The sequence below is a fragment of the Typopeltis vanoorti genome, chromosome 13 (genome assembly GCF_054136105.1).
Source record: "Typopeltis vanoorti isolate ZY-2024b chromosome 13, IOZ_Tvanoo_1.0, whole genome shotgun sequence".
NCBI classification, from domain to species: domain Eukaryota; kingdom Metazoa; phylum Arthropoda; class Arachnida; order Uropygi; family Thelyphonidae; genus Typopeltis; species Typopeltis vanoorti.
The window spans coordinates 31,119,667-31,130,928 of NC_143561.1; the positions used below are offsets into that span (position 1 = coordinate 31,119,667).

The 11,262-nt window shown below is 38.3% G+C and overlaps 1 protein-coding gene across 2 annotated transcripts in view; it reads right to left on the minus strand.

The window, feature by feature from the left end:
- LOC150100027 (protein disulfide-isomerase A4-like) overlaps positions 1-10,309 on the minus strand; it is a 193,690-nt gene extending 183,381 nt beyond the window's left edge. The window contains exons 1-2 of one of the 2 annotated variants that reach the window (XM_090403156.1): positions 10,183-10,245; positions 1,975-2,056 (exon numbers count right to left, since the gene is read on the minus strand). In XM_090403156.1, the coding sequence (XP_090259282.1) occupies positions 1,975-2,056; positions 10,183-10,191 (91 nt within the window). In that variant the 5' untranslated portion in view covers positions 10,192-10,245. Of the gene's footprint in view, positions 1-1,974; positions 2,057-10,182 lie in introns of both variants that reach the window. The other variant, XM_090403155.1, reaches the window with a different exon arrangement.
- Between the last annotated feature and the right edge of the window lie 953 nt (positions 10,310-11,262).

Genomic DNA, 11,262 nt, shown 5'->3' on the forward strand with positions numbered 1-11,262 from the left:
CGCAACTTGTGCAATGTGGAACCCTGAATTTCAGGTCCTTGTCCACCACCACTAGATCTCTCATCATCTCTACCTCTTTTAGAGTTTCCCTCCCAAGTATATACTTTGCATCCCATTATTTCTTACCAAATTTCAAAAACCTTACACTTTGCAACATTAACTGACAGTTCCACTTACCTGCCCATTCACGCAATCTATTCAAGTCCTCTTGTAAAGCCATAACATCTGCTTGCTTCTGCATTGCTCTCCCCCAGTTTTGCATCATCTGCAAACAACTACATATCACTAGTTAAAACCCATCCCATTATCATTAATATACAAATTGAACAACAAGAATGGCCTCAAAACTGACCCCTGCAGTACACCACTAATGACCTTCCTCTTTCAGGATACTGCACTACCATATACAACTTTCTGATACCCATTTGACAGCCAATCAATGATTCATCTCAGAAGTCTGTTATCCAATCCCATCTGTTTCAATTTATTTACCAGCTTGTTGGGTAGCAGGCTATCAAAAGCATTTGCAAAATCCAAGTACACCACTGTATATGTATCTCCCCTGTCCAAGGTATAGTACATAAGTTAGCAAAACATGATTTCCCTTTAACAAACCCGTGCTGATAACCATAGAGAATACTGCTGTTATGAACCCATTTCTGTATCCTACTTCTCGCCAATCTCTCCAGTACTTGCACCACAACTCCAGATATATAGATTGGCCTGTTATTTGAAGCTACAGCCTTATCTCCACCTTTATGCAGTGGAACAATTATACCCTCTTCCCACTCCCTTTTAACCTGTGCTGTTGCAAGAGACTTATTAAACAGGCATGCCATTGCTACTGCCAATTCCCTGGAACATTCGCTTAAGATTGCATGGTGATATGTCATCAAATCTTACTGCTTTATTGACATCAAGGTTATTTATTTTCTCAAATACCTCCTGCTCACTTGCAATTAAGCCATCCTCTCCTATATCCTCTAGCACTTAAGTTGCTCATGATTCCACCCTGATCAGGATGAACATCCTATAAAGTGATCACTGAATACATCAACAATATCTTCTGCAGCAGTTACCATTCTACCATTTTTCATCCATTAATAACATCATCTTACCATAATCATTCTTCTTTCTACTTGTAACATATTTAAAAAACTCTCTAGGGTTTTTCTTTGTCTGATTTGCCAATTTCTGCTCATACTCCACTTTTGTCTTCCTTAATAACCACACTCTCCTAGCTTGTTCTTTATACTCTTCATGTAACTGATTATTACCATTATTCTTCTTGTACTGTCTCCAAAGTACCTTCTTCCAGATTTCATACTTAAACTCCTCATTCATTCATTTTACACATTATTCAGCCTTTTGAATACACTCACATACTGATGCTGTTATGTATTTCTTTTTCAGTTCCCAAGAGGCATCTATTTCCTTACCACTCAACTCCTCATTCCATGCCATAGCTGCAAGCTGTCTCCTAAGCTTGTCATAATCACAAGCCTTGTACTTACACATATATCCTTTCCTCACAGATGTCTGCATATGGCTAGCAACAACCCAGGTGATATTTTTGGTTAATAAGAAAATAATACTATGGTTTTGTAATGTAATATAAATAAATTATTAACAACACCATCTCTTCAAGAAATACATGAAATTTCCTTTCTTTGCTCTAATCACTTATTCACACACATTGCACTGTCATAAGTTTTGAAACCTCTCTCTCTCTCTCTCTCTGTGTGTGTGTGTGTGTGTGTGTGTGTGTGTGTGTGTGTGTGTGTGTGTGTGTGTGTGTGTGTGTGTGTGTGTGTGTGTGTGTGTGTGAGTGAGTGAGTGAGTGAGTGAGTGAGTGAGTGTGAGAGAGAGAGAGAGATTCCCTGTGAGACCAATGTGTAGGTCTTTCAGCATTCCAAATCTACAAGCAGACATATGCTTTTTCCATATAAAAGAAAATCAATACTAGATGCTCACATTTCAGGAAGGCATCTTTAATGGATGTTGCCAGCAGGACTAGACGATCAGTAGTAGAATTTTTCAGAAGCCAGATTATGTTCTGGAAAATAAAAAGGTTTCTCTTCAGAAAACATAAAAGATGAGAGCCATTTGTTTTTTAAGAATTTTGCATAAATAGCAGGTCCGAACAATTGAACAGTTCTTATATCTATAGATTTTGGATCTTTTCCTGCCTTAGGAAAGGGAGCAAATAATTGTCTTTTGCCAGGTATCCAGAAATATGCTCTCACAGAAAATTCTGTTATAAAGGTTTACTATTTCTTATGGATAAAAAAATAAGAATTTGACATTTACTTCACTCAAATATGCCATAGTTTCCCCTTTACAACAAAACACTACTGCAAGTTCAATATGTATACATATTCTTGAGTATATCTTGTAAGTTATGTCACAATTTATGTTGTATATATCTACCAATATATCTTTCCTCTTTTCCCATAAACATCATCAAGTAAGTTTGAAATGAGTGCTCCATGAAAAGAAATTTCTCTGGACATGAGAAATATTATAATACAGTTGAGAAATGAAAAAAAAAAAAAAAAAAAAAAAAATCTTACAGTGAGATTTTAAACATTGTTGGAAAAATCCGTTCACGTGTCCAAACTGTTATAGGAATTAGGATGGTCATAGAGTCAGCCATAAATGTATTCGACAAAGCTTGAAATGGTGGCCACAGAGTATTAAGTGATCGAGATGCTTGAGCTGTTCTAAAAGGAGTCAAGTGAAATCAAAAATTATCTGCTACAAAATTAACGGAATACATTGCAACGCTGACTAGCAAGACTGTATAAAGAATTCTTTGATCTAAAGGATTTAATAGTACAGTTCCCAGAAGAAAGATTCTAATAACATCAATAAATCAGACCAAAAGGCTTAACTTTGTCAAAGCATATATCAACAAAGACCTTGGAAAAGTCCTATTTACCAATGAAAGCACATATATTTTTGGATCTGACAGTTGTAGAAAGATTTGCTGACGAAAAAATGAATAAATAAAACCCAAACATTTGGTTCCTGCAGTCAAGCATGGTGGAGGCAATGTAATGGTTTGGGGATCTATGGCAGCAGCTGAGGTTGGAAATGGGTCTTTCAGCAGTATAATGATCCTAAGTAGACAGCCAAGAATGTCAAGGAGTGGCTACTTCATAAGGTACCTCAACAGCTCCATTCACCTCCTCAGTCACCAGAATTAAATCCAATTGAGTACATTTGGGATGAACTCGAGAGAAGAGTTCGAAAACACGCAATCTCTAATTGGCATTCCTTGAAGGAAGCAAGGATTCTCTAATCAGGAATTCTTGAAGGAAGCATTAACCCAGGCATGGCTACTACTGGATACCACAAAATCTCTCATGCACCTCAATGCACAGAAGATTAGAATTTTAGTGTTTAGGTTTATACGTTGATTCTCCATCATCATATATTTTTAAGGAAATTAACAACATATTTGTTAATAAATAAACTTATTTACTTTTTTTTGAAGTCAAATCAGCATCATCAGGGAAAATACACTTTTATTAGATGTGCACGCAGGAGCATTTCAGTAACAAAGATGAAGAAACTGGAGAGATACAGGAGACCTAAAGTCCTACAATTATGCCACTTATTGGCTTCAGATGAGAGTTCTTGGTCGTTGGGCTGACTGTCTGCAGATGAAGGTTTCCCATGTGAGGGAGAGTGTGATACAAACATTTGTTTTGGGTTGGGATATTTGGTAAGAGCTACAGCTGATTCCAGAGAAAGCCTCTCGAACTTGAACATACTTCAGTGGAGTAAGGTGGCTCTTTTCCAACAGATTCTGTGCTAGGTATCCAGGGCATGGTCTGTTCCAGTGGCCATAGTGCTGAAATCGGATGTAATCTTGGTCTCTGTTATATGGATGTTGGCTGTCCTACCTGTTTGTCCATAACAAGAAATTTTGCAGCTGCAGGGTACCTAAACTCCTGGAAAATCCAGAGGTTGCAGCTGGTCTTTGGGAAAGCATATAGGGGCTGCTAGCTTTTGTTTTTTTTGTGTGGTTTATAGGTGGTCGCAAGATTGTGCTTCTTTAAAATCTTGACCACCTTTTCTGAGATACCTCGATACAGGAGATGGTGATAGATTTGCTGTAATCTGTTTGGAAGGGGGGGGGAGTGTGTGTGTGCATTATATTAAATTTCTTTGTATTTGGTTGGAGGTGTAGCCATTAGTCAAAAATGTTTTTTTATGTGGGTGAGCTCTGTGTTGAGTGCATTGTTATTTGAGCAAATTACTTTTGCCCAGTAGACTGAGGTTTTCAGGTATCCCAAATTGTTGGGGGGAGGGGAAGGTTCTGTAGACTGTGAAGGTCAGGGATCCATTTGGTTGTCTTGTAACTAGGGTGTCTAGGAAAAACAGACTGTTTCTGTTGTGAATTGGATCCTTAGATGATGGCTGTTCAAATGGGAAATGAAAGTGTGTAAGGTGTCCCAGCCATGTGGCCAAACTGCAAACACATCATTCACATAGCATAGCCCAGCAGTGGGTTAAGAGGAGGGGGGAAGGAATTCAGGGCATTCTTTTCAAATGTGTCTATGAAAAAGTCAGTCAATGGGGGAGAGGGAAGCCCACGGCTGTAACCTTGATTTGTTTGCAGAATTTTCCCTGCCAAACAAAATAACTCGAGCTCATAGTAAACTGAAAAAAGGGTTGAGATATCAGGAGTAAATTCTGCTTGGAAAAGTGCCCAAGTGTCTTTAAGTGGGACATGGCGGAGACATTGAAACTGACCATTAAGTCAGTGTGGCAGAGTGTGAGGTCTTGTATGATGGACATAAAATGGGCTGAGTTTTTGATATGTGACAAGGTATTTCCAGTAGTACAGGAAAGAACTTTGGCTAACCGTTTAGCCAGTTTGTAGGTGGGTGAGTCTATACCATCTACAAATGGGCATAGAGGTACATTCTCTTTGTGGAATTTTGGAAGTCCATAAATATGGGGCGGGGGATCTGGAATTGTAGGGTTTTAGTTTGTTGGTTATGTCTGCCACCTGGCAAGGTAACATTATTTAGTAGTCTACAGATGGTTGTAATCAGTGTCTGAGTAGAATCATAATTTAGTAGGCAGTAGGTGGATCAGTCTTTCAGGATTCCAAAGGATGGCTTACACGACACTAATTTATTTTCCAGAAGTATTAATCATGCACCTTTCTACTCGTCTTTCCTTTGTATGTGGACTTTTGCGACATACATATTTTTATTAAAAATATATTTTTGTATATTAGCTTGATATTTTCTCCTTTTCTTAGACAAACACATCTGTATATACTTAGACTTTTACTGTAACAAATGCATCATTTCTAAAAATTCTTATAGTTTTTTAATAATGATGTTTTTAAGGTTGTATGTTGACTTTAGTGACTGACTGTATATCTACCAACATAATGAGCTGTTGTGGGACAACTTCCTCAAGCAGCATGTGACAGAAGAAACTCGAGGTCAGGGAGTGTTAGATTTGATTGTAGTATCAGAGGGCATTTCAGCTAAAGATGTAACTATCCTGCCTCTGGTTGGTAACAGTGATCATGCGGTACTTCATAAACTTAGTCACTTAGGAAGTGACTTAGTTTATGAATGCTCTATTCAGAAAAGGTTACATGCTGCACTAGAAAGCAGGAAATTATGACCAACTGAGGAGTATACTGAGTTCAGTGGAATGGGATCGGTTGATGGACGGGAAGAATAACAACAATGCATGGGAAGCATTTAAACAATACTTAAACAATGTGATATCAGAGTCTGTCCTGAGAGTTTAAAGAATAAATAGGGTAGGAGTCAAATGGAAGTGTAATCTTATTAAGCAAGAGATTCATAAGAAAAGGATGATGTGGAAGGAATACTGTGTGCATAAAGATGATGTGCATAATGAACATTATAAGCAGTACGATAGAATAGTCACAACTGTTGTATGGAAACGAAAGCCTGAGTATGAAAAGAAACTGGCTATGTGTGCTAAAGACAACCCACAAGAATTCTATTGATAAGCTTCTAAATGCAGATGGCATGAGAGTTACATATGCAGAAGAGGTTGTTCAACTAATGAGTGCCATTTTGTTAAAAGCTATCAACCTGGTGTATGTGAAATTGAGCTCACTGCTATCTCTTCACTGGATGAGGAAATTCAGGTGTATGAGGACAAGGTGCTGGAGCTGTTGCACAAACTGAATAAGAATTCAGCAATAAGGACTGATGGGATATCAGCCCATGAGCTAAAAAGGGTGTTCAGCTGAACTGGCTATTCCTTTCACCAGGCTGTTTAATAAGAGTCTCAGAACAAGTAAGATTCCACAGGAATGGAAAGAATGTATGGCAATTCCATTGCATAAGGGTCGTGCAAAGGCCGATGTATCCAACTATGGACCAATTAATATCTCTGGAGTGGTGGTGAAGATTTTGGAGAAATTGGTTAGGGTTGACAGTGAATCTCTACTTTGCAATGAACAATATACTAAGGGAAGGTCATGTTTTAGCAACTTGCTCATATTCTGTAACAATGTTACCATTGAACTAGAGAAGGAGAATGGATACACCATGATACTTTTGGATTTTGCTAAAGCTTTTGACAGAATACAGCATGGTAGACTATTGAATAAATTGGATAATATGGGTTTGGATTATAGAATATTAGTGTGGATAAGAGGATGGCTGACTAACAGATATCAAAAAGTGATATATGTGGGATATGAGTCTGCAAGATTTAAGTTAACCATTGATGTGCCATTTTTTTTTAAAACCAAGGATCAGTGCTTGGTCCCCTGTTATTCAATCTATGCATTACTGATATTGACATGGATTTGACAAGTGACATACAGCTATTTGCTGATTATGTAAAAATAAGTAGGGTAATAAGGAATGCTGCTGATATGCAGTACTTGCAGAATGATTTGAATAGGCTGGAATTGTGGGCATGAGAAAATGGATGTTAGTAAATGTACAGTCATGCACTTTAACATAATTAGATATCCAATGTTGTATTATATTTGTGGGATTATGCTTGAAGAAACTGATGAAGCTAGGGATCTTGGAGTGTTAGTATACAGGAAGTTGAAGTTCAGGGGACATGTGACAAAGATTGCAAATACAACTCAAAAGATATTAGTGCAATGAGTGCAGGGTTAGTGATTATTATGGGGGATTTTAATTATGCTAATATCAGTTGGAAGGAGGAAATATCATGTGACAAAAAGGAAATGGAATTCATACATCTTCTATGAGATAATTACTTGAAACAGCACATAACTGAAGGGATACGTGGTGTGAGAGTGTTGGACCTGGTCATTGGTTCAGAGGATATATGCATAAGTAAGGTGTCCTCATTACCTCCAATTGGTGAGAGTGATCATGTGGTATTGACTTAGGAAATAGAAAAATTTGTGGATTTCTCTCTTAAGAAGGGGGTATATATGGAACTACAGATTAGGCAATTATAACAAGCTTTGGAGTGAGCTTGCAACCATCCCATGGCAGAACATATTGCAGAGGGAAAGATGTTAGCAGCGCATGGAATAAAATCAGCGGGTATCTGAGAGAAGGCAATATCAGATTGCATCCCCCATGGTCAGGAAGACAAACAAGGTAGGCGTTAGATGGATGAGTAGTAGCATCAAGCTTGATCTGCAAAAAAAGAAAATGTTATGGAGAATTTACAAGGAGAAAGGTGATCAGTACACCCATGAGCAGTACAAGGCTCAAGCTAAGAAGGTTAGTAAGCATAGTAAGAAAACCTAATCAGATTATGAGAAGACCCTAGCCAAGGAGATCAAGGGTAATCCTAAAGAGTTCTTCTAATGTGTGGCAAGCAAAAGGAAGAATGACTTAGGAAGAATAACTTTAGTGGGTGCTGATGGTATTGAGATGACAAATTCAGATGAAATAGTAGAGTTACTGAGTGATCATTTTTCAAAAGTCTATCACCCAAGTGAGGATATCTCTGTACCTGTAGCAATAACTGATGTGAGAATTGAAGTTGAGAAATCAGAGGTACTTAGTATATTGCAAATTTAAATGCAAACACTGCTGTAGGTTTAGATGGAATATCAGCGCAGGTGTTGCATAAATGTGCAAAGGAATTGTCAATGCCTCTTACTTAGTTATTTAACTTAAGTTTGATCTCTGGTATGGTCCCTAGGGAGTGGAAGGAAGGCAAAGTAGTTCCTTTGCATAAAGGTGGATCTAAAAGTGCGGTAGTTAATTACAGACCAATCACCATCTCGGGAATGGTAGTAAAAGTATTGGAAAAGTTGGTTAAAGACAAAATCCAAGAATGGGTGGATCAGGATATGATACTCTATAGGGGGCCAACATGGTTTTGTTAAAGGTCAATCCTGCCTTAGCAATTTATTAACTTTTTATAATAGAATGACATCTGAGTTGGACAAAGGAAATGGCTACACAGTGGTACTTCTGGATTTTGTTATGGCTTTTTGACAGGATACCCCATGGAATACTGTTGCACAGATTGGAGCACATGGGGATGGATACTAAACTGGTCATATGGATAGGAGGATAGCTCAGGGAGAGATACCAGAAGGTGGTGTATGGAGGAGCAGAGTCCAGGATGAGGCAGGTGATCAGTGGTGTGCCTCAGGGCTCTGTGCTTGGGTCATTGTTGTTTAATTTGTACATAAATGATATAGGAAATGGCTTAAAGGGAGATAGTCAGTTGTTTGATGATAAAGGTGGGTAGTGCAATAAAAAATCAAGCTGATGTCGAGAGCTTGCAAGATGGTTTAAATAAGCTGGCAAAATGGACAAAAGGTAATGGATGTCATTTCAATGCGGAAAAGTGTAAAGTTATGCATTTTGGGATTAAAAGATTACCAGCTGTGTACTACATTGATGGAACGGTACTCCAGGAGATTGATGAGGCTAGGGACTTGGGGGTGTTGGTGGATATGGAGATGAAGGTTAGGGGATACATTGCTAAGGTGCCCAAGATTGCACATAGGATTACTTGGTTATTGAGGAACACACTAACATTCAGAGATAAAGAGGTTATTATTCCCCTTTATAAGGCGTTGATACTTCCACATTTGGATTACTGTGCTCAGGTCTGATCACCTGGATTCCTTGGAGATGAGGAGGTTGTGGAGAGGGTTCAGAGGAAAGTGACTAGGTTGGTGAGTGATGTAAAAAATGCTCCCTACATTGATAGATTCAGAGCTTGTGGATTGCAGAGGTTGGTTGATAGGCAGAGAAGAGGGGATATGATAGAAACATTTAAATTACTAAAAGGTTTTTATAAGATTGATGCAGGGGAAATGTTTCAGCTGTGCGATAATGATGAAAGAACATGAGGTCATCCCTGGAAATTAAGGAAAAGTGTGGTTCACAAGGGTGTGAGAATGAGGTTTTTCGCCTGGAGGATGGTGAATAAGTGGAATGCATTGCCTGAATCAGTTGTGAGTTCTTTGTGTGTAAATGAATTCAAGAAGAGATATGATAGATATTGTTTTGATAGTTTGGGTCTCCCACGAGAAGTCTATTGACTCCATGGAGATACCCGCAATAATTGCAATGCTGAAATGAACGTTCACATGTAAGGATGGCATTTTGCCTCTTTATAAGGCATTGATAAGACCTCACTTGCGTGCAGGTCTGGTCTCATTGTTTCCGTTGTGATTCTGATATAGTAGAGAGAGTGGAAAGGAGAGTGTTATAAATGACATCAGGATTATGGAATACTGATTATGAAGACAGACTGAGAATTTGTAGACTGGACAAGAGGGCATCCTTGGAAGCTGAGAATGAATGCTGCTAAGAAGGGAGTGAGGGCTAGATTTTTCTCTCATAGTGGTGTGTGATTAGAATGGACTGCCATTCAATGTTGTGCATGCAAGCAGTATGAATGAATTCAAGAATAAGTATTTTATTATTATTATTCTATATCTTCAAATAAATAATAAATAAACCGGGAGCCGCTATTTAATCGGTCGCATTCCTTACGATTTTCTCTGATATTCTTTCCAGGAAGACAGATTTCTTACACACGGAGTTCAGATTACACCTCAATATAGTGATCAATGCCGGGTGTACGATTTTATTATAAAAGCGACCTTAAGTTCATCGAGGATGGGGGGAATAAATAAATAAAATAAATAGTAATAATTTAAAATAAAATAAAATAAAGCAAATAAGTTATCATCCTTACCATTTTCATTTTGTTTTACATCTTTATTGCCCTTAATTGAAATAATACTTAAAGCTATTGTTAAAATGAGAAATTTTAAACAATTTTCAGAAAACATGTTGATGACACGCAACTTCCAGAACAGGAAACTACTTCCTCCGGAACAGAGCGGTATCCGAAGGAAGCCGGAAACATAACCACTGAATTACTTTAAATCTTACTAATAAGTATGTTTAAAAAGTATCCGTTGGTATCGGAAAACCAGAACAATGTATATTATTAACAAAAATTCATAGAGAATTTTAAAACAAGATTTTCTTATGGATTTTGTACCAAATACTATGAAGAATCATTACAACCGAGACAATTTAATGCTAGTGTAAAGAATTTCATAGGCAAAGGCAGCACATTTGTAGGGGGTTTGACATCTCCTACAGTGTCATCAAATATGATCGATGCTCTCCAAATTTTAATTTTTGCGTGCGTTTCACGAGAAACGGTTTGTGAACCAATTTTCTTTGAAGAACTTATGACCCAGAGCTACATTTAGACCACGGTGCATAATGCGAAAAGTATCTGTAACAACTAAGAATCCTGAACATCCCAACTTACCTCCACATTTTTACCCGTCATCGGTGAAGATTTTTTTTTTCCATAAGTCGACTAGAGGTACTTTTAAACTATGACATTCATTATGGGATGCTCTTTATGAGGATAGTATGTAAGTAAAGCCCGCTCTAAAAATTAAGACGATCTCCAGGATCACTCCCTACGAGTAGCCGAAAGACCGTCCAACTCAACGTTGACCACTGAGAAGAACTGCTCATATTCCAGGGAAAGCATCCATCGACAAGGCCACTAGCGGGCTATGCCAGGGAACACCCTCCTCAGACACTCAAAATGCAACCTCCCCCAAAATCTAAGCCTCCCCCTCTCCGGGAGCAAAATTCCAGAAGAAACCTAAGAGAGCGAAACTCTGTGACCCAATTTAGTCGCCTCTTACGACATGCATGGGCTACAGCAGCGCTATTCTTATCCTATCCACCACGAGGGTCATCATGGGATGCTCTTTATGAGGATAGTCAGTGCCGTACTTATGCA